Below are 23,910 nucleotides of genomic sequence, written 5' to 3' on the forward strand. Positions count from 1 at the left end.
GACATCTTGCCTGGTGCCAGTACCCAGAAAGGGGCACCTTAAAGTCTTGAATGATTACAGACCAGTGGCACTGACATCACACCTGATGAAAACTCTGGAAAGGCTTGTACTGGACCACCTCAGAACACTGCACTGTACCACCTGGAGTTCGCCTACTGGTCACACTTGGAACTGGAGTATGCTGTCATCTATCTGCTACACAGAGCTAACTCTCACCTGAAGAAGACAGGGACCATTGTGAGAGTTATGTTCTTGGATTTCTCCAGTGCCTTTAACACCATCCATCCCCCATTACTGAGAGATAAGCTAAGGCCGGCGCAGGTGGACACTCCCCTCGTATCCTGAATTATAGACTATCTGACCTGCAGGCCAAAGTATGTACGGCTACAGAGCTGTGTGTCAGAACAGATTGTTAGCAGTACTGGGGCTCCACAGGGGACTGTCCTTGCACTATTCCTGTTCACTTTTTACACCTCTGACTTCAATTTCAAGCCTAATGTCATCTGCAGACGTTTTCAGATGACTCTGCAATTGTGGGGTGTATTAGTGAAGGGAGGGGGGAGGAATATAGGAGTTTGATTACCAACTTTGTGGAGCGGTGTCATCTTAACCAGCTAACACCCAGCTAAACACCAGCAAGACTAAAGAAATGGTCATGGACTTTTGAAGGAATAAATCTCCGCCGAACCCTGTTTCCATCCAGGGTGAGGACATAGAGGTGGTGCAGTCCTACAAGTACTTACTGTAGGGGTACACCTGGGTGATAAGCTGGAGTGGTCTGTTAACACTGACACCCTGTTCAAGAAAGGTCAGAGCCGATTCTATTTTCTTAGGAGGCTCAAGTCATTTGGTGTGTGTGGAACACTGCTACGCATTTTTTATGAATCAGTGGTGGCAGTGGCCATCTTCTACGCTGTTATGTGCTGGGGCAGCAGCATCATGACAAGGGATGTAAATAGACTTAATAAACTCATCAAGAAGGCTTGATGGCTCTGTGCTGGGGCTGAGCCTTGACCCCCTGGAGGTGCTGGTGGAGAGGAGAATGCTGACCAAGCTCACAGCCATCATGAACAATGCCTCTCATCTGCTACATGGGTCTGTTATTAGGCAGCGGAGCACTTTTAGCAACAGACTGCTCCAGCTACGGTGTTCAAGGGAATGTTTCCACAGGTCTTTCCTCCTGGCATCTGTCAGGGTGTATAACACTAAGCTAGGACTGTTAGCCCTTCATCTGCTCGTCTATGTACAGCATGTTGCACTATTGTACTTTTTGGACACTCAATCTGTATATACGTCATATGCACATTTTGCACGTATTTTTTTGTTTTACAGTGACTATGAGCATATTTTGCACACACCTAACTATGTATTTATCTTATATTTATTTTGTATTACTGTACGTATTTTAATTTTTTGTCTATTCTGATTCTGTTTTTGCTTGTCTTGGGCTGGGCTGCTGTAACACCTTAATTTCCCCTTCGGGAACAATAAAGTAATATCTATCTATCTAAATATAGTTCTGTGCTGCTCAACACATGACCTCAGTACCTGCCCACTGATGTGATCAGGTCCAAGACTAATTGTCTTGAAAATGTTTGAAAAACTCTGTATTAAATTCAACCTTGGTGGAAGCAGTGAGCTTCTCTTAAGTTCCCTGTTTTCTCTACTAAGTTCATGCTTGTTAAATATAAGTTAAAAACTGTCTAGTTCCTCAGCCAGCTTTTTGTTAGTGTTGAAACTAGCGATATTCACAATGTTTTTCTAAAGATTAACTTTGTCCTGCAACTCCATCATAGTTTTTGTTACAATCCAATGAGTTCTTAGATCATAAAAAAGCTAAATAGAATAGAACGTTTATCTGATGATCAGTATATTTGTAATAACATAATTATTTTATTCAAAATCAGAATAAAGATTGAAAAAATACCTACATTGGTGGCTACAGGCTATAACTATTCATAACAATGTCTTAAAACATAAAACAAAATTGTCAACATTAGATCTTAATGTAAAATATGCTTAACTGAAGTCTGAAGTTAAAATTAAATTGAAGTTAATTTGTAAGTGTTATTAAAAATTGTTAATATTACAAAATAACTATTTCAATCAACAAAATTCAAGCAATTTCTCAGATTTAAAAGTTCCTAACACAAACAAAAAAGGAAGCTAATATGATAATGCTATGCTATTTTATTTTGGTGTTTGCAACATAAACAATAAAGAAGCTGTACAAAATCAGTTTTCTTTCAACTCATTTTCATTGTTTTTAAACAATTTCAGGACAGCTATATATACTGTAGAAAAGCATAAACCTGTGGACACTTTCAACCATGTAAAGGTTCTGGCCTGATTCTGTGTAAAAAGCACCTTTTTGGGTAACAAGACAAGATTCTTTTTCAATATTCCCACATAAGAGGGTACAGATTACTTAAATAAACATACAAAAAAACCTATTCATTCACTAAAGCAATTGAATTCAACATAATTGGTACCCAAGAGGGTTGCATGATGGCGCAGTCGGTACGATTGTTGATTTGAAGTGGTGGGGTTCAATTCAAGACCTGGGAGACTACCTGTGTGGAGTTTGTATGTTCTCCCTCTGTTTGTGTGGGTTACCTACTGTATAGGTGCTCCTTGCAAAGATACACTGATAGGTTTACTGGTCCCTGGGAAACTTGGCCCTGGTGTGAGTGTGTTTGTTTGTGTCTGTGTGTGTCCTGAGATGGAAGCCCTATTAAGGGTATATCCTGCCTTGTTCCTGTTGCTTGCCTGGATAGGCTCTGGCTCCACTATGAACTTGAATTGGATGAAGTGGTTAGAAAATGGACGGATGAAGGTATTGAATTTTAATCTTCATATTTTTCTTTCTTCAAAAAATAAAATCAGCAGTAACCTAAAAAATCTAAAAGCATAGTCGATATAGACATGTTTTTAAAAACAGTTAAACCCAGCTCCTCCTTTGCCATTCTGAACTGAAAAAGAATTTCTCATTTAAGATCATTTTAACAAATAATTTAGAAATACACAAAAAATGTTTTCAGGAATTCCACTAGGAAATTAATTTAGTAACCACAGATAATAATTGACAGTGTTCTGTATAATTTTAAGAGAAATTAGTGGTGGGGCAGTTTATTGAGTATGAATGTCTAAAAGCAATTATTGACTGATAAACTCTCTATCTGCATCCTACACAGTTATTATTTTTCTGTTCTTTTTTTTCTCCTAGGGCAGTCCAAGATATTGAAAACACTTCTGAGAATTAATCCAGTGAAGCGAGCGTGATCATTGACTCAGGCAACTGATAATTGTATATGCTGTATATATGTTCCTTGAACAACAGAACTTTGTCCCATAGACAGGAAGCAGAGCATTTGCAATGTTGCTGCTTGCAGAAGTAGTGCTAATTTCTCTTTTCTCAAGAGCTGAAAAGCCTGTTTGTCAGCAATATGGAACACAAGAACTGCTTCAGTTCTCCAAAGAAGGTGACATCATTTTAGGAGGAATTTTTTCATTCCATAAAAATCCCATTCTTGTTAAACCAACATTTAAAGTCAACCCAGGACACATCCAGTGTGAAGGGTAAGTGGTCTTGAAGTGACATAATACTTTTTTTTAACAAAGGAATATGAATAATGAGTCATATTTCCAAAAATCCTAGTATGAATTGAATTGCTGATATTATTGCATATTTAGTTTACTACTTTTGTATTTGTTGTTGTATTAATCACTAATATTTTAAATGTTAGAGCAATAACACAAGAGCCTGAAAATTACTTGAAACCATTTTCCCTGCAGATTAAATCCTGGAGAATTACAATATGCACAAACCATGATCTTTGCTATTGAAGAAATCAACAACAGTTCAGACATCCTTCCTGCTGTTTCCCTGGGCTATAAGATATATGAGGCTTGTCGTTCAATACCATTGTCTATAAAAGCATCATTAGATTTAATGAATGGGCAGGAAAAAGGATTTATCACAGACCAGTCCTGCACCAAATCATCTTCAGTCCACGCCATCATAGGACAGTCCAGCTCCACTCTTACAATAGGAATTGCAGCAACTGTTGGACCTTTTCACATACCTGTGGTGAGAAAACTTTATTGAACTTAGAAAATGACAAGAATTAAAACCTAACTTAGAAAATGACTAGAATTAAAACTTATCTATCCATCCTATTTCAACACATGCTCACATATAGAGCTCAAAAAGAAAAGAGATTATTAATGCTGTACATAAATTTTAAATGCTTAATAATATTTCATTTTCTTGTATTTCAAAAAAATATTTTTTTGTTGTTTAGAAAGGCAACACCTACAGTACTGTATAATACAACATCAACTATAACACATACAGAATGTAGGGTTATGGATATTAGTGTCGGAAAGGCCTATTTTATGTAAAGTAATTGACAACAAAAATGTATACACTTTTTGAACAGGGTCTAATCATAAAAAAATGCTCTTGTAAGTTAATTCATTTAAAGCAACAGACACTAATAATGAGGCAAAAACTATTAAAATCAGCTTATCTACTATACATCATTTCATACTTTGAAATGAAAGCAATTTTTTTTTTGTCTTAAAACACAGTCTTAAAAGCTGGAAATGGTACATCATTTAAAATTAGCTGCCTCTCCTTTTCTTTGCTTTAGATAAGTCACTTTGCTTCCTGTGCCTGCCTCAGTAACAGAAAGGAGTTCCCCAGCTTCTTCAGGACAATTCCCAGTGATTATTACCAAAGCAGAGCCCTGGCAAAGCTTGTGAAGCACTTTGGATGGACCTGGGTTGGGGCCATTAGAAGCAACAATGATTATGGCAATGATGGTATGGCTACCTTTTTACAAGCTGCTCAGAAAGAGGGCATCTGTATTGAGTATTCAGAGTCCATTTTCAGAAGTGACCCGAAAGAGAAATTACTTAAAGTTGTGGACATTGTGAAAAAATCAACTTCAAGAGTAGTTGTTGCTTTTACATCTTCTTTAGATATGGAAATACTGGCAAAAGAACTGTTTATTCAAAATGTCACAGGTTTCCAGTGGGTGGGCAGTGAAGCATGGGTTACTAACAGATATGTTGGATCAAAGGAAGGTTATAAAGTCCTGGGTGGGGCCGTTGGCTTCGCAATTCCGAATGCAGAAATACCAGGTCTGAAGGAATTTATTCTAAATGCTCGTCCATCAGACACTTCTGGAAACACTGGCTTAAACGAATTGTGGGAGACTATTTTCAATTGCAGTCTAAGGTCTCATAATGATTCAAGTACTAAGCCATGCACAAGAACAGAGACCTTGAAAGGAATAAGCAATCAATACACGGATGTATCAGAACTGAGGATATCCAACAATGTGTATAAAGCAGTGTACGCTGTAGCCCATTCATTACACAACCGTTTTACTTGCAAAATCAGTCAAGGATCATCTGATGATGAAGCATGTGCCAACAAAAAGAAAATTGAACCTTGGCAGGTACAAAAAATCTAATTTACAATATTAAGCATTATTTAAAAATAAAACAGAAAGTGATTTAAGTTTTTTTTATTTCTAGGTGCTACATTATTTGAGAAGAGTAAACTTCACCACCAGGAGTGGAGACAATGTGTATTTTGATAAAAATGGGGATCCAGCAGCTCGGTACACACTTATAAACTGGCAAAATAATGAGGAAGGAATTACAATATTTCAGACTATTGGTCTATATGATGACTCCCTACCAGAAGGACAGCAGTTTCTAATGAATGACATCAGGCCTGTGTGGGCAGGAGATCAGCATAAGGTACAGTAATAAATTCAATCTTATTTTCATACAGGCTGAAACAAGATCTTTCCCATGTCAATGTAAAGCTCACATAGATTCAGAAAGAGCAGAAACAGTGGGAAACAAAAATATTGTTTAATAATAATCTCAATGATTCTACGGGGCAGAAATACATTTTAAACTGAGATCCTAAAAGCCAGGTTATACGCTATCATGAAATTTGGAATTGGGTAGATCTGCCATGGAAGATATGTTAATAAAAAATGATTAAATGACTTTGAATGCACAGCTTTGACCTTCTTTAGAAGCTGTACATAAACCAAGTGGTGGAAGCCTGACCGCTTTTTAGGGTGTCAAAGTAGTGCAGTGGCATTTTTCTATGTATTTAAAGTATTCCAAAACTGTTTTTCAAAATAGCTTTGACACTGAATCTGGATTTCAGGTGCCAAGATCGGTCTGCAGTGAGAGCTGCCTTCCAGGGACTCGTAAGGCCATTGAGAAAGGGAAGCCAGTCTGCTGCTTCGTCTGCATCTCCTGTGCAGAGGGAGAGTTCAGTAATGTAACAGGTACTGTAAGTTGCATAAGAAAATTAATGAGGTACAGTAGATGAACCAGATGACCTCCCTTCATTTGCTGCCTCATAGTATTGTGTCTTTCTCAAATCTAACAAACTTTACAGATGTAAGATATATTTATTCTAATATGTGGACATTTTTGTATATAACACTTAGAGAATTGTTATAATAATTATTAAATACTAAATACGCAATATTCACTTTTCCATTTACCTATGGTATAAAACGGCATGCTGTTCCAAAATATGTAACATAACATTTTAAAATTTCATTTTTTATTTGGATTTTCAGATTCAGTTGATTGCTCAAAATGTCCCCTGGAATACAGATCAAATGAACAAAGAAGTCAATGTATCCTAAAAAGTATTGAGTTTCTGTCATTTGGAGAATTAATGGGAATACTTTTAGTCACATGCTCTGGATTTGGAACTTCCCTAACCATAGCAATTGCTGTTGTTTTCTTCAGATACAGATATACTCCCATTGTAAAAGCCAATAACTCTGAACTAAGTTTCCTTCTGCTCTTTTCATTGACACTGTGTTTCCTCTGTTCACTTACTTTCATCGGCCAGCCCTCTGACTGGTCCTGTATGTTGCGCCACACAGCATTTGGGATCACATTTGTCCTGTGCATCTCTTGTGTTCTGGGGAAAACAATAGTGGTGTTAATGGCCTTTAGGGCTACACTGCCAGGCAATAACATTATGAAAAGGTTTGGGCCCACACAGCAAAGGTTAAGTGTTCTTGCTTTCACACTAGTACAGGTCTTGATTTGTTTTCTTTGGTTAAAAATATCACCTCCTTTTCCAAACAAAAACATGAAATACTATGCAGACAGAATCATTCTGGAGTGTGACCTGGGATCTGTAGGTGCATTCTGTGCTGTGTTAGGGTATATAGGATTCCTCTCTGCCATGTGCTTTGTACTCGCTTTCCTGGCTCGGAAGCTGCCTGATAACTTCAATGAAGCCAAATTCATTACATTCAGCATGCTCATATTCTGTAAAGTCTGGATCACTTTTATCCCAGCTTATGTTAGTTCTCCGGGGAAGTTCACAGTAGCTGTGGAAATATTTGCTATTTTAGCTTCAAGTTATGGTTTGCTATTCTGTATTTTTATGCCAAAATGTTACATTATTTTATTTAAACCAGAACAAAATACAAAAAAGCATGTGATGGGGAAAATGCCCTCAAAATCTCTGTAAAATAATTAATGTCTTCAAATATACTGTTACAGTAATTTTTAAATATTTTTGTTTCAATTTTGAACTTCTAGAAGAGCTTTAAGGCAGTAGTGATATTTGCCACACCACAATTCCATCCAAAATATTTTTTCATTATTTTACCCCAACATTAATACAGTATGTAATCAATTAATGTTGTAGTCTAGTATTTTTAGCAGTTATAACCATACCATCTACAGTAGATGTATGCAATCTTGTTATTGGTCCAGACAGACAGCTGTAGCTTTTGGTTTTTAATCTAACTGGGCCTTTAACCCAGGCTTGTAGAGCGAGGTTTACAGTGTGATTGCCAAAATATTTCTGTTCTGATTTCAATACTGTATATGGTACAATTGATTACTTCAGAAAAAAAACAAAAGACATCACAAGTTTCTGTATTTGTCACGGATGTCTGAAAAACGAGAGGAACCGTGGAGAGGCAGGAGAGCAAAAATGACCCTATGCGTAGCGGCGAGACGGGGAGTCAGCCCGGGCTCATTAGTGCAAAGAGTTCAGGAGTGCCGTATAGAAACCTATACCCTCAGGTAGCGGACGTGGGGCGACCTGGTGCTAGGTGGGTCTCAGGAGATCTGAACGTCAATGCTGAGTGAGGGCAGAGTGCAAGACCCGGAAATATATAGACCCAGAGGGAGAGAGCAACACCGGAAGGACAGCAAAGAACCGGAAGTGAAAGACAGGACAGAGAAGGAGGGCGTGACAGTAATGTTTTCTATTATTTAAATGCCCTTTGTATAGAGGTTTTAATGATTAATGTATTTAAAATGTAATTTAAATAAATACTTGTACTACAATCATCAATAAAAGTATGGTCCTGTTGAAAATGCATTAATTTATCTTAGTTGTTTCATACTTGTATAATTAAAAGTCACTCTAGACAGCACACTGTTCCAAAGAAAGAGTCTCTCCTTTGTGCTTGCAGGAATGGAATGTTTGAGGTTACTCTCTGGGAAAAGGAGACAACACCTGTGTTATGATATTTTGGTGTCTGACGGTCTACCATATATGACTTTCTGTCCTGAGCTTTGGTCAGCAATGGCCTGTCTCGGAATTCACACTTACTGACCTGACAGTTAACGATCAATTAATTAAATTTGCCATTTAATGAGTTATCTGTCTCAGAGATGAGTGTCACGGACGTCCAAAGGGACTAACCGTGGGGAGCAGGAGAGCGGAAAAAGACCCATATGCGTAGCGGCGAGACGGGAAAAAGGCCCGGGCTCATTAGTGCAAAGAGTTCAGGAATGCCGTATAGAAACCTATGCCCTCAGGGAGCGGACGTGGGGTGCCCTGGTGCTAGGCGGGTCTCAGGACATCCGAACGTCAATGCTGAGCGAGGACAGAGTGCAAGACCTGGAAATATATAGCCCAAGGGAAAGAGAGGGACAGGAAGGACAGCAGACTGGAAACTAGGGACAGGACAGAGAAGGAGGGCCCTCTGGCTGCAGAGGGCGTGACAATGAGAGAAATATTGATGCAAAGTTGCAGTTTGTTTTTATATTAGGGAACACAATAAAGGGGCAATCAGACGTCTCAGGGCATTATGAAAAACTGGAAGAGAAAAAGAAAGGAAAGTGATAGTAATCATCCAAGAAGGGGAACCTTTACAGAAAGAAAATAAGACAGCTGACAGACTGTGCCTCAATCTCTGTATTGTAGTACACAACATTAATATTGAAAATATACTTAGAAAATAAAAAAACCTTAACTGAAATAAAGCAAAACATATGAATATATACAGTATGTATATAAATTAGTACATATATATTACATAAAAAAAACATTATACTGTATAATTGCAAAAACTTAAATATATTAAAATCAGGAAAATTAATAATTAATAAAAATTAAATTTTTATAGCAAGCATAAAGACATTTTATGAAAAAAAAATAGTGCAGGTAAGTCTACTATACTTTGGCTTGTGTCACAGGCTAGTAGTGTGTGTGGTCACTGTTGGAAACAATACCAGCTGTACATCTGTGACTCATGTTTTGCAGATGTTCTCACAGATCCTGGTCACAGATGTGCCTGTTCACCAATCACCAATCAAGTCCTCCCAGCCCGTCCCATGCAGATTCACAGCTGGGGAGCATGGGATCCACAACGAAAGCGCCACGTTCTCATGCCACTAAAAGCCATTATAATACAGTACTAATGCATTACAGCAGGCATTGCCCTGCGACTGTTGTCTGGTCAGGAAGACTCTACAGAGCGGAGGAATGGCAGGTGAGGAACCATGACCAGTACAAAGCAATGCCATACAGTTAGACTGCCAACAATCATGGCATGGGATCTACTAGGTGCAGCACTAAGCCTGGTGGAGCTCATGCCTTTAGACACACTGTGTATCAAGTTCAACCTTGGTGGAAGCAATGAGCTTCACTTTGAGTTCCCTGGTAAAAGTAAAGACTGTTTTAAACGTTCGGGCAGGGAGCTGTATTAGCATGTGTTGCCTGCACATTAACAGGAAGAGGTTTATTCCATGCTGAAAGATGCAGAAAAGAAAAGAAACACAACTTTTCCTGTGTGGAGCCTTCTTCAAGTGTGACGAAAACAGCGAAAATACAACAGCTATCAATTTCAGAACAGCTATACAGTATGTGGAAAGACAGATTAAGCTATGGACACTTCCAATCATATAAAGGCTCTGGCCTGATGCTGTGTAAAAAGCACTTTCTTGTGTAACGGGACAAGATTCTCCTACAGAAATCCAGGGTACAAATTAAATAAATGAACATACAAAATGCATATTCATTCTCTACAGCAACTGAATTCAACATTATTAATAGCAATGAGGAAATGGTAGTGCAGTGGTTAGCTTTGCTGCTTAGCACTGCTGGAGACTGGCATTCAATACCAGACCTGGGTATTTGTGGAGTCTGTATGCTCTTCCTGTGTTTGCATGGATTTCTTTTAGGAAAACCAGTGCTCTCGCTTCCTCCCAGAATCCAAAGACATACTGGTAGGTTATTTGGGCTCTGGGAAAATTGGCCCTGGTGTGAGTAACTGTGATTGTATCTATCGTATGTGCACACTGGATGGATGATGGTAATGGAATTTAACGTTCATACTTTTCATTGTTCAGCATATAAAATCAGCAATAACCCTAGAAATCTAATTTTAGTTTTATAACAAGAAATGCCATCTCCTCCTCTGTCATACAGCACTGAAATGCAATACATACAGTACCATTTATCAATGAACACATCTGTTATTACAAACACTTCATTTAATACTGTATACACAAAAATTGTCCTTGTGAATTCCATTAGGAAATTAATTTTCTAGCCACAGATAAAGATTGACTGTGTTATGAATTATTGTAACAGGGATATATAAAAAGAATGCTTCACTGAAATATTGTCTGTGTATACCGTATAGATGATAATTATTTGTCTGTTCTTCATCCTAAGGCAGATGAAGATGACAAACACACCTCTGAGAATTGATGCTTTGAAGCAAATGTGAGCATTGAGTAAGGCCACTGAGAATTGGAGAGCAGTATATAAGTGCCTTGAACAACAGCACTTTGTCCCATAGACAGGAAGCAAAGCATTTGCAATGTTGCTGCTTGCAGAAGTAGTGCTAATTGCTGTTTTCTCAAGAGCTGAAAAGCCTGTTTGTCAGCAATATGGAACACAAGAACTGCTTCAGTTCTCCAAAGAAGGTGACATCATTATAGGAGGAATTTTTTCATTCCATAAAAATCCCATTATTGTTAATCCAACATTTAATGTCAACCCTGGACACATCCAGTGTGAAGGGTAAGTGGTTTTGAAGTGACATAATACTTTTTTTAAAAAAAAAGGAATACGAATAAGTAATGTTAACAAAAATGCTTGTATTGAATTGCTGTTATTAATATTTACTGATGTTTACTTTACTACTTTTGTTTTTGTTGTGGCCTGTATCACTAGAAGTGTAATTGTAAAAGCAATTACACAAAAACGTGTTACTGAAAGCATTTTCCCTGCAGATTACATCCTGGAGAATTACAGCATGCACAAACCATGATCTTTGCTATTGAAGAAATCAACAACAGTTCAGAAATGCTTCCTGATGTTTACCTGGGCTATAAGATATATGAGGCTTGTCGTTCAATGCCATTGTCTATAAAAGCATCATTAGACTTAATGAATGGGCAGGAAAAAGGATTTATCACAGACCAGCCCTGCAACAAATCATCTTCAGTCCATGCCATCATAGGACAGTCCAGCTCCACTCTTGCAATAGGAATTGCAGCAACTGTTGGACCTTTTCACATACCTGTGGTGAGAAAACTTTATTGAACTTAGAAAATGACTAGAATTAAATAATCTATCCTATCTATCCTATTTTAGCACATGCACTCAGATAAACCTAAATAGAGCTTAAAAGGAAAAGGTAATTTAAATGTTGTACACAAAGCTTAACAATATTTAAGTTTCTCGTATTTCTTTTAAGATATTTCAGTCATTTCATTTCAGACACTTCCTTTGTTGTTGAGAAAGACAGCATACAGTATTATACAGCACCAACTATAATATGTTTAGAATGTAGGGTTATAGATATTAGCGTAGGGATAGCCTATGTTACATAAAATAATTGACAAAAATGTCTACACTTATTGTACAGGGAATAAACATAAAATGTTCTTGTAACTTTGAAGCAACAAATACTGATTATGAGACAAAAACTCTTAATCACCATAATTGTCTGCAATGTTTCATTTCATTCTTTGAAAGCAATTTCGTTTTTTTTCTTAATTCATATTCTTAAGAACTGGTAAATGGCAAATTACTTTGAAATGAATTGCCTTTTCTTTACTACATTTTTTGTTTTGCTTCAGGTAAGTCACTTTGCTTCATGTGCCTGTCTCAGTAATAGAAAAGATTTCCCCACCTTCTTCAGAACAATTCCTAGCGATTATTTCCAAAGCAGAGCAATGGCAAAGCTTGTGAAGCACTTTGGATGGACCTGGGTTGGGGCCATTAGAAGTGACAGTGATTATGGCAACAGTGGGATGGCTACCTTTGTACAAGCTGCCCAGCAGGAGGGGATCTGTATAGAATATTCAGAGGCCATTTTCAGAAGTAACCCAAGAGAGAAATTACTTAAGGTTGTGGACATTGTGAAAAAGTCAACTTCAAGAGTCATTGTTTCTTTTACGTCTTCTTTAGATATGGAAATACTGGTAAAAGAACTGTTTATTCAACATGTCACAGGTTTCCAGTGGGTGGGCAGTGAAGCATGGATTACTGAGAGTCTTGTTGCGTCAGAGGAGGGCACTAAAGTCCTGAGTGGAGCAATTGGCTTTGCGGTTCCAAATGCAGAAATACCAGGACTGAAACAGTTTATTCTGAATACTCGTCCGTCAAACACATCTGGAAACACTGGCTTGAATAAGTTTTGGGAGAGTTTTTTCAGCTGTAGTCTAACTCCTCACAAGGACTCCACTATTGAGCCATGCACAGGAAAAGAGACCCTAGAGGGAATTAATAATCAATATACAGATGTGTCAGAGCTAAGAAGGACATATAATGTGTATAAAGCAGTGTATGCTATAGCTCATGCATTACACAGCCTTTTCATGTGTGGAAATGGCCAGGGACCATTCCATGGAAATACATGCGCAAACAAACACAATATTGAACCTTGGCAGGTAATCAGTTATGTTATACTCTGCATTATTAAGAACCAAACACAATTACATCTTCTACTGATAAATGCTTGCTTTCTTCTAGGTGTTGCATTACCTGGCAAACGTTAACTTCACCACCAGGAATGGAGAGAAGATCTATTTTGATAAAAATGGGGATCCAGCAGCTCGATACACACTAATAAACTGGCAACCTAATAAGAAAGGAATTATAATATTTCAGACTATTGGTCTATATGATGGCTCTTTACCAGAAGGACAGCAGTTTATAATGAATGACATCAGGCCTGTGTGGGCGGGTGATCAAAATAAGGTAATGTACAGTATTCACTCTCTTTTTCATTTGGCTGAAACAAGACTTTTCCTTTCTAATTCAAAGCCCACAGAGATGCAAGATGCATTGAAGACAGAAATCTTGCATACCTCTCTTTTCCTGGTGATGCAACTCAATCAGAGAACAGATACAGTACAGTATGTGTCCTCTATTTCTGCAACCATTAATGGTATAATATAATGGGATCTCAAATTTTCATCAAATCCTAGTTTAGTAATGACATTGAGCTTAGTCTTTTTTGGGGTCTGAGCATTACAAATTTATATGTAAGTATTCATACTAAGTGATTTCCAAAATCATTTTGAGCATTTAATCTGGATTTTAGGTTCCAAAGTCAGTCTGTAGTGAGAGCTGCCTACCAGGGACTCGAAAGGCCATTGAGAAAGGGAAGCCAGTCTGCTGCTTTGTCTGCATCCCCTGTGCAGAGGGAGAGTTCAGTAACACTACAGGTAAGCTAATTAAGGCCATATTTCTATTGATTTTCTTCTATTCTGTAATGCACACACTTAAACATATTTGTGAATGTTATTTCTGTTCATTTTTTTTCTTCAAATATTTCAGGAATGCTGTCATTAAAGACATAAAAAGCTATTTTAAATATTACGATCTTTTTTGTATTTATCTTCAGATAATCGTAATAGAGACAAAATGTTTTGGATTGTTTCAATTACTGAAGTAAAAATTCAACATCTCATTTGGTAACTAAATTATTATTTGATTTCTATTTCCAGATTCTGTGGAGTGTTCACAATGTCATTTGGAATACAGATCTAATGAGCAAAGAACTCAATGCATCTTAAAAAACATTGAGTTTTTATTTTTTGGAGAATTAATGGGAATACTTTTGGTAACATTTTCTGTTTTAGGAAGTATCCTAACCATAGCAATTGCTGTAATTTTTTTTCGATACAGATCTACTCCAATAGTAAGAGCCAATAACTCTGAACTGAGTTTTCTTCTGCTCTTTTCATTGACTCTGTGTTTCCTCTGTTCACTTACTTTCATTGGCCAGCCCTCTGACTGGTCCTGTATGTTGCGCCACACAGCATTTGGGATCACATTTGTCCTGTGCATCTCTTGTGTTCTGGGGAAAACAATAGTGGTGTTAATGGCCTTTAGGGCTACACTGCCAGGCAATAACATTATGAAATGGTTCGGGCCCAAACAGCAGCGCTTAAGTGTTCTTTTTTTAACACTCATACAGATCTTTATTTGTGTTGTTTGGTTGGCAAAATCACCTCCTTTTCCTAACAAGAACATGAGCTACTATAGAGAAAAAATAATTTTAAAGTGTGACTTAGGATCAACAATAGCATATTGTGCTGTGTTAGGGTATATAGGATTCCTCGCTGCCACGTGCTTTTTGCTCGCTTTCCTGGCTCGGAATCTACCTGATAACTTCAATGAAGCCAAATTCATTACATTCAGCATGCTCATATTCTGTGCTGTCTGGATCACCTTTATCCCAGCTTATATCAGCTCTCCTGGGAAGTTCACAGTAGCTGTGGAAATATTTGCTATTTTAGCTTCTAGTTTTGGTTTGCTGTTTTGTATTTTTATGCCAAAATGTTATATTATTTTACTGAAACCTGAAGAAAATACCAAAAGAAATGTAATGGGTAAAATATCCTCAAAATCCCTCTAAAAAAATAACAGGTACATCTGTACTTAATATGTCTTGGATTGTATTGCCTTACCATAAACATTTGCTTCTTTTGTTTCACATTTTAAAAAAGCATTAAAATGTATGGATACTTAAATATTTTCTGTAAGTTTACTTCCAACTGTTTACCATGAATGCTTTTCATAATATGAACGGAAGGAGGATGTAGAATTCAACAGTAACAGATGTTTTGAATTTGGAAGGATATCTTGCTGTAATTACTTTTCAGAACTTTATAAAATATTTAATTTTTACTTAACATAATTTCATTGTAGCATTAAAAACACAACGAGAAAAACTGGTCTTTTTATGCATTTATATTGACCATTTACTGTATAGTAATTACTCGCCAATACAAGTCCTAATCTGACAGATGACAGGCTCAAGGCAAGTCACAACATGGACAAGACCCCAGTCCCCTGTTGTCCAAACACACATTACTAACACAACAAGAACTCAAGGTACAATGATGTTAAAAATCAACCATAGGAAAGACTCAAACAAAGGCTGTACAGTATGTATAAAAATTCATTGTAGAAGATTCTAAAAAAAATGCATGTTATTGTGCATGTCATTCAACAATAACATTTTTGCCCTCATATAATTCTCTTCAATTTATATATTAAAGCTTCTGCCACAGATATTTACTTAAGGTGCTGGAATAGCTGTGTACAGTGTTAATTGGTCCATTATACATCCTGAAAACTTTCGTTTGAGCGTGTTAGGGATTATGTTTGCATTTTTAAAATTCACACAGTTTTAAGTATTAAGAAAAACAGACTGAAAGGAATATGCCTAAACGTAAGACAAAATCCTAGGTGTATACAGCAATGAGCACTACTTCATAGTCGGAATAATTTGATTGCCTATGAACACTGCTTACAAAATGTCTGTGAGCCTCCTTGGTTGTTCTATTTTCTAATATATTTTAGATCTAAAATGTAATTATTTCTTCATGCAAGTCTTAATAAAAGATTACAATAACCTGATATCGAGGTGACACAATGATATGTACATAATAACATAAGGTGACACAATAACATAAGCTAATTTTGGATTATTTAACACAATATCCTACAATAAATGATGCACAATCATCATATGACTAAGTTGTGAATAAGTATGTGAACCGTTAAATTCAGTAACTTGTGGCCGTGTGCAGAACAGAGTTCGACTAGATGTTTCTTGTAACTGTTTATCAGTTTCTCACATTGAGATTTATGCGTGTTGGCCCAATCTTTCCTATAGAAGTGCCTATATGCAGTGACATCTGAGGGCTTCCTTCCATGAACAGTCCACTTCAGGTCCTGTTTTAATATTTTAATGGGGTTAAGATCTAGACATTGACTTTGCTAATCCTAAGTGTGAAACTTTTTCAGGTTCTTGCCACTTTGCCACACAAGTTTCGCATTATGGCTGGAATTCAACTTTTAACATAACTGTCCAAGAACATTCTTCTAAACCAAACACTGCTGTATAATAGAGGAAACCAATTGTACCCGTCAGACATGGTTGAGGGAGTATCAGGGCATCAGATCACTAGATGACTACATAACAACCACTATAGAACCTTTTCTACACTCAGGTTATTCTAGAAACCGAATGAAAAGAAGCTCAGAACCTTACAGACTGAAATGGCAACAGTATGAAGCTCCAGAAATCTCGCCGATCATGGTTTGGTTGCCAACTATGATTTCAGCAGACAGAACTGAATGCAATGTTTGCCTCAAACCCATCTATAAATGTTAAGGTTTGATTAGCTATGGTGTTTTGGTCTGAAGAGCTGAAAATGTAGGTTCTCATGCATGCTGCATTACAGCGGGTATTGCCCTGGGAACTGTCGTCTGGTCAGGACGACTCTACAGAGCGGAGGAATGGCAGGTGAGGTACGATCACTAGTACAACACAATGCCATACAGTCAGGTTGCCAACAATCATGGCATGTGATCCACTAGGTGTAGCACTAGGCCTGGTGGAGCTCATGCCTTCAGACAATTTTCTCAAATGATTTCATTACTAAAGTGGTCAGTGCCACTGGTCTGAAATCTTTTAATGTCTTGGGGGATTTGTGTTTTGGAATAATTTTCGTCAGTTTTCAAATTTTGGGTACTTTCTGCTGATTACGAAATCTTGTGAAAAAATAATTAATATACAGTAGCACTGAACTGAGCATCACATGACCTCAGTACCTGCCCACTGAAGTAATTGGGTCACAGACTTTATTTGAAAATGTTTTAGACACACTGTGTATCACGTTCAACCTTGGTGGAAGCAATGAGCTTCACTTTAGGTTCCTTGGTAAAAGTAAAGACTGTTCCAAACGTTCGGGCAGGGAGCTGTATTAGCATGTGTTGCCTGCACAAGAACAGGAAGAGGTTTATTCCATGCTGAAAGATGCAGAAAAGAAAAGAAACACAACTTTTCCTGCGTGGAGCCTTCTTCAAGTGTGAAGAAAAGAGCGAAAATACAACAGCTATCAATTTCAGAACAGATTAAGTAGATTAAGCTATGGACACTTCCAATCACGTAAAGGCTCTGGCCTGATGCTGTGTAAAAAGCACTTTCTTGTGTATACGGGACAAGATTCTCCTCCAGAAATCCAGGGTACAAATTAAATAAATGAATATACAAAATACATATTAATTCACTACAGCAACTGAATTCAACATTATTAATGGTAATGAGGAAATGGTAGTGCAGTGGTTAGCTTTGCTGCTTAGCACTGCTGGAGACAGGCATTCAATACCAGACCTGGGTATTTGTGGAGTCTGTATGCTCTTCCTGTGTTTGCATGGGTTTCTTTTAGGAAAACCAGTGCTCTCACTTCCTCCCAGAATCCAAAGACATACTGGTAGGTTATTTGGGCTCTGGGAAAATTGGCCCTGGTGTGAGTAACTGTGATTGTATCTACCGTATGTGCACTCTGGATGGATGATGGTAATGAAATTTAATGTTCATACCTTTCATTGTTAAGCATATAAAATCAGCAATAACCCTAGAAATCTAATTTTAGTTTTAAAACAAGAATCGCCATCTCCTTCTCTGTCATACAGCACTGAAATGCAATACATACCATTTATCATTGAACAACATCTTTTATCATTAACGCTTCATTTAATACTGTATATACTGTACAAAAATTGTCCTTGTGAATTCCATTAGGAAATTAATTTTATAGCCACAGATAACAATTGACTGTGTTCTGGATTATTGTAACAGGGATGTATAAAAAGAATGCTTCACTGAAATATCGTCTGTGTATACCCTATACATGAAAATTATTTGTCTGTTCTTCTTCCTAAGGCAGATGAAGATGACAAACACACCTCTGAGAATTGATGCTTTGAAGCAAATGTGAGCATTGAGTCAGGCAACTGAGAATTGGAGTGCAGTATATAAGTGCCTTGAACAACAGCACTTTGTCCCATAGACAGGAAGAAAAGCATTTGCAATGTTGTTGCTTGCAGAAGTAGTGCTAATTGCTGTTTTCTCAAGAGCTGAAAAGCCTGTTTGTCAGCAATATGGAACACAAGAACTGCTTCAGTTCTCCAAAGAAGGGGACATTATTATAGGAGGAATTTTTTCATTCCATAAAAATCCAATTCTTGTTAATCCAACATTTAAAGTCGACCCAGGACACATCCAATGTGAAGGGTAAGTGGTTTTGAAGTGACATAATAAAACCTTTTTTTAAAAAGGAATACGAATAATAAGTAATGTTAACAAAAATGCTGGTATTTAATTGCTGTTATTATTATTTACTGATGTTTACTTTACTACTTTAGTTTTTGTTGTGGCCTGTATCACTAGAAGTGTAATTGTTAATGCAATAACACAAACATGTGTTACTGAAAGCATTTTCCCTGCAGATTACATCCTGGAGAATTACAATATGCACAAACCATGATCTTTGCTATTGAAGAAATCAATAACAGTTCAGAAATGCTTCCTGATGTTTCCCTGGGCTATAAGATATATGAGGCTTGTCGTTCAATGCCATTGTCTATAAAAGCATCATTAGATTTAATGAACGGGCAGGAAAAAGGATTTATCACAGACCAGTCCTGCACCAAATCATCTTCAGTCCACGCCATCATAGGACAGTCCAGCTCCACTCTTGCAATAGGAATTGCAGCAACTGTTGGACCTTTTCTCATACCTGTGGTGAGAAAACTTTATTGAATTTGGAAAATGACTAGAATTAAATCCTACCTACCGTATCTATCCTATTTCAGCACATGCACCCATGTAGATATAAAAAGAGCTTAAAAATTTTAATTTAAATGTTGTAAACAAAACTTAAAGGCTTAACAATATTTAGTGTTCTTGTATTTCTTATATTGGACTCCTTATTTCTTCTTTCTAAAACTTTTCATACAGAATTTCTCCTTGTTACATAAATGACAAAAATGTCTATACTTATTGTACAGGGAATTAACATAAAATGTTCTTGTAAATTTAAAGCAACAAATACTGATAATGAGACAAAAACTCTTAATCACCATAATTGTCTGCAATGTTTCATTTCATTCTTTGAAAGCAATTTCGTTTTTTTTCTTAATTCATATTCTTAAAAACTGGTAAATGGCAAATTAATTTGAAATGAATTGCCTTTCCTTTTACTACTGTACATTTTTTGTTTTGCTTCAGGTAAGTCACTTTGCTTCCTGTGCCTGTCTCAGTAATAGAAAAGATTTCCCCACCTTCTTCAGAACAATTCCTAGTGATTATTACCAAAGTAAGGCAATGGCAAAGCTTGTGAAGCACTTTGGATGGACCTGGGTTGGGGCCATTAGAAGTGACAGTGATTATGGCAACAGTGGGATGGCTACCTTTGTACAAGCTGCCCAGCAGGAGGGGATCTGTATTGAATATTCAGAGGCCATTTTCAGAAGTGACCCGAGAGAGAAATTACTTAAGGTTGTGAACATTGTGAAAAAGTCAACTTCAAGAGTCATCGTTGCTTTTACTTCTTATTTAGATATGGAAATACTGGTAAAAGAACTGTTTATTCAGAATGTCACAGGTTTCCAGTGGGTGGGCAGTGAATCCTGGATTGCTGAGAGTCTCGTTGCGTCAGAGGAGGGCACTAAAGTCCTGAGTGGAGCCATTGGCTTTGCGGTTCCAAATGCAGAAATACCAGGACTGAAACAGTTTATTCTGAATACTCGTCCGTCAAACATATCTGGAAACACTGGCCTGAATAAGTTTTGGGAGAGTTTTTTCAGCTGTAGTCTAACTCCTCACAAGGACTCCGGTATTAAGCCATGCACAGGAAAAGAGACCCTAGAGGGAATTAATAACCAATATACAGATGTATCAGAAAGAAGAAGGACATATAATGTGTATAAAGCAGTGTATGCTATAGCTCATGCATTACACAGCCTTTTCATGTGTGGAAATGGCCAGGGACCATTCCATGGAAATACATGTGCAGACAAACACAATGTAGAACCTTGGCAGGTAAGATTTCAGATCTAGCCATTCAGAATGCTCCATACTGTAAATAGCATAATGTATATTATACTCTACATTATTGAGATCCAAACGCAACATACTGATAACTGCTTGTTTTCTTCTAGGTGTTGCATTACCTGACAAACGTTAACTTCACCACCAGGGATGGAGAGAAAATATATTTTGATAAAAATGGGGATCCAGCAGCTCGGTACACACTTATAAACTGGCAAAATAATGAGGAAGGAATTACAATTTTTCAGACTATTGGTCTATATGATGGCTCTTTACCAGAAGGACAGCAGTTTATAATGAATGACATCAGGCCTGTGTGGGCAGGTGATCAAGATAAGGTAATGTATTCACTCTCTTTTTCATTTGGCTGAAACAAGACTTTTCCATGCTAATTCAAAGACCACAGACAGAAAAGATGCATCAAAGACAGAAATCTTGCATACCTCTCTTTTCCTGGTGATCCAGCTCAATCAGAGAAGAGTTACAGTATGTGTCCTCTATTTCTGCAACCATTTGATTCTATAAAATAATGGGATCTAAAACATCAAATCTTAGTTCAGTTCTGACATTGAGCTTAGTCTTTTTAGGGGGTCTGAGCATTAGAAATAAGAACAGGGTATTTTTTTTTCTACTATTCTACAAATGTATATGTAAGTATTCATACTAACTGATTTCCAAAATAATTTTGAGCATTTAATCTGGATTTTAGGCTCCAAAGTCAGTGTGCAGTGAGAGCTGCCTTCCAGGGACTCGTAAGGCCATTGAGAAAGGGAAGCCAGTCTGCTGCTTTGTCTGCATCCCCTGTGCAGAGGGAGAGTTCAGCAACGCTACAGGTAAGCTCATTAAGGCCATATTTCTATTTATTTTCTTCTATTCTGTAATGCACACACTTAAACATATTTAAGTCACACCTGAAGAAGGCTCCACGGCCGAAACATTGTGTTTTTTCTCTCTTCTTTTTTTCAGCATTTTTTCAGCAAGTAATAAACCTATTTCCTTAAACATATCTGTTTGCTTATGGATGTGATTTCTATATTTAATTTTTTTCTATATACATATTTCAGGAATACTGTCATTATAGACATAGAAAGCTATTTTTAATATCAAGAAGTTTTTGTATTTACTGTATCTTCAGATAATCTTAATAGATACAAATTGTTTTGGATTGTTTCAGTTGCCGAACTAAAAATTCAACATCACATTTTATAACTAAATTATAATTTGATTTCTATTTCCAGATTCTGTGGAGTGTTCACAATGTCATTTGGAATACAGATCCAATGAGCAAAGAACTCAATGCATCTTAAAAAACATTGAGTTTTTATTTTTTGGAGAATTAATGGGAATACTTTTGGTAACATTTTCTGTTTTAGGATGTATCCTAACCATAGCAATTGCTGTAATTTTTTTCCGATACAGATTTACTCCAATAGTAAGAGCCAATAACTCTGAACTGAGTTTTCTTCTGCTCTTTTCATTGACTCTGTGTTTCCTCTGTTCACTTTCTTTCATCGGCCAGCCCTCTGACTGGTCCTGTATGTTGCGTCACACAGCATTTGGAATCACATTTGTTCTGTGCATCTCTTGTGTTCTGGGGAAAACAATAGTGGTGTTAATGGCCTTTAGGGCTACACTGCCAGGCAATAACATTATGAAATGGTTTGGGCCCAAACAGCAGCGCTTAAGTGTTATTTTTTTCACGCTCATACAGATCTTTATTTGTGTTGTTTGGTTGACAAAATCACCTCCTTTTCCTAACAAGAACATGAGCTACTATAGAGAAAAAATAATTTTGGAGTGTGACTTAGGATCAACAATAGCATATTGTGCTGTGTTAGGATATATAGGATTCCTCGCTGCCACGTGCTTTGTGCTCGCTTTCCTGGCTCGGAATCTACCTGATAACTTCAATGAAGCCAAATTCATTACATTCAGCATGCTCATATTCTGTGCTGTCTGGATCACCTTTATCCCAGCTTATATCAGCTCCCCTGGGAAGTTCACAGTAGCTGTGGAAATATTTGCTATTTTAGCTTCTAGTTTTGGTTTGCAGTTTTGTATTTTTATGCCAAAATGTTATATTATTTTACTGAAACCTGAAAAAAATACCAAAAGAAATGTAATGGGTAAAATATCCTCAAAATCCCTCTAAAAAATAACAGGTACATCTGTACTTAATATGTCTTGGATTGTATTGCCTTACCGTAAACATTTGCTTCGTTTGTTTCACATGGCATGTATGGATACTTAAATATTTTCTGTAGGTTTGCTTCCAATTGTTTACCATGAATGCTTTTCATGAACAGAAGGAGGATGTATACTGTAATTCAACTTTAACAGATATTTTGTATTTGGATGGACTTCTTGCTTTAATTACTTTTCTGTACTTCATCAAATATTTCATTTTTACTTAAGATAATTTCATTGTAGCATTAAAATCACCATGAGAAAAACTTGTCTTCCTTTCATACGTACTTTAATAATGGCTATGTATAGCAGTTACTCACTAATACAGGTCCTAATCTGACAGATGACAGGCTCAAGGCAAGTTACAACATGACAAGACTACAATCAAGGTACAATGAGATTAACATTAACCTCCACATATAGAAAAGAATCAAACACAAGCTCTATTTGTGTCAGTTATTTTGGAAAATCTTTTTAAAAAATCTTTATGCTTTTTCTCTTGTGTGTCTTTATATTGAATATTATGTATTATTTTTATATTAATATTATTAATATATATTAATATATTAATAATATGTATTTATTATTAATATATTATTTCAGGCAGGTGAGCAATGTGTGAGGGTTTCATTGGGGTATGGGTAATAGCATTGCTGATATCTTACCACAGAATAAAATTAAACATCTATTTATATATGGAAAATAATTTCTTTGTAAATAAATGTGGATAATAACTGATAAAATAGGTTAAAATGTTGGCTTCTCACCAATACATTTATTCTTCCATCTTGGCAAGGACTAGAAAAGAGTAGCTAAATATTTCTAGAATGGGCCAGGCCGTGACTCTGTCTGGGGGGCTTCTTTTGATGTGACCAGATTTTTTTTTCTGGCAATTCAGAAATCATTTTTTGTTATTTGTAATATTTTAATAATTATTTAATAATATTTTATCAGCACTCCTGCATCACTTTACTAAATGAGATGGATGGACCTAATGTAAGTGTAAGTGACTTGAGTTGGCATCTGAAAAAAATGACATGTC

The 23,910-nt window shown here is 36.8% G+C and overlaps 3 protein-coding genes across 4 annotated transcripts; all 3 read left to right on the plus strand.

Annotated features, from left to right (window-relative positions):
* The first annotated feature begins 2,599 nt into the window (after positions 1-2,599).
* LOC148677233 (extracellular calcium-sensing receptor-like) lies at positions 2,600-7,537 on the plus strand. Its single transcript, XM_088643786.1, has 6 exons — positions 2,600-3,579; positions 3,796-4,090; positions 4,656-5,468; positions 5,548-5,775; positions 6,200-6,323; positions 6,624-7,537. Exons 1-6 carry the CDS (start codon positions 3,377-3,379, stop codon positions 7,535-7,537), a joined length of 2,577 nt encoding a protein of 858 aa, XP_088499912.1. The 5' UTR covers positions 2,600-3,376.
* A 3,593-nt stretch (positions 7,538-11,130) lies between these two features.
* LOC148677234 (extracellular calcium-sensing receptor-like) lies at positions 11,131-15,191 on the plus strand. Of its 2 annotated transcripts, XM_088643810.1 has the most exons (6): positions 11,131-11,338; positions 11,551-11,845; positions 12,403-13,215; positions 13,298-13,525; positions 13,872-13,995; positions 14,278-15,191. In XM_088643810.1, the coding sequence occupies exons 1-6, from the start codon at positions 11,136-11,138 to the stop codon at positions 15,189-15,191; spliced, it is 2,577 nt and encodes an 858-aa protein (XP_088499936.1). In that variant the 5' UTR covers positions 11,131-11,135. The 2 variants fall into 2 exon arrangements, with proteins under 2 accessions (XP_088499936.1, XP_088499925.1); XM_088643799.1 differs by lacking the exon at positions 11,131-11,338 and having other exon boundaries at positions 13,872-14,095; positions 14,264-15,191.
* Positions 15,192-18,660: 3,469 nt separating this feature from the next.
* LOC148677235 (extracellular calcium-sensing receptor-like) lies at positions 18,661-23,029 on the plus strand. The gene is made up of 6 exons (XM_088643824.1): positions 18,661-18,863; positions 19,079-19,373; positions 19,860-20,672; positions 20,792-21,019; positions 21,391-21,514; positions 21,920-23,029. Exons 1-6 carry the CDS (start codon positions 18,661-18,663, stop codon positions 22,831-22,833), a joined length of 2,577 nt encoding a protein of 858 aa, XP_088499950.1. The 3' UTR covers positions 22,834-23,029.
* Positions 23,030-23,910: the final 881 nt, after the last annotated feature.

This window comes from Lepisosteus platostomus, chromosome 2 (genome assembly GCF_059453375.1).
Source record: "Lepisosteus platostomus isolate fLepPlt1 chromosome 2, fLepPlt1.hap1, whole genome shotgun sequence".
Taxonomy (NCBI): Eukaryota; Metazoa; Chordata; class Actinopteri; order Semionotiformes; family Lepisosteidae; genus Lepisosteus; species Lepisosteus platostomus.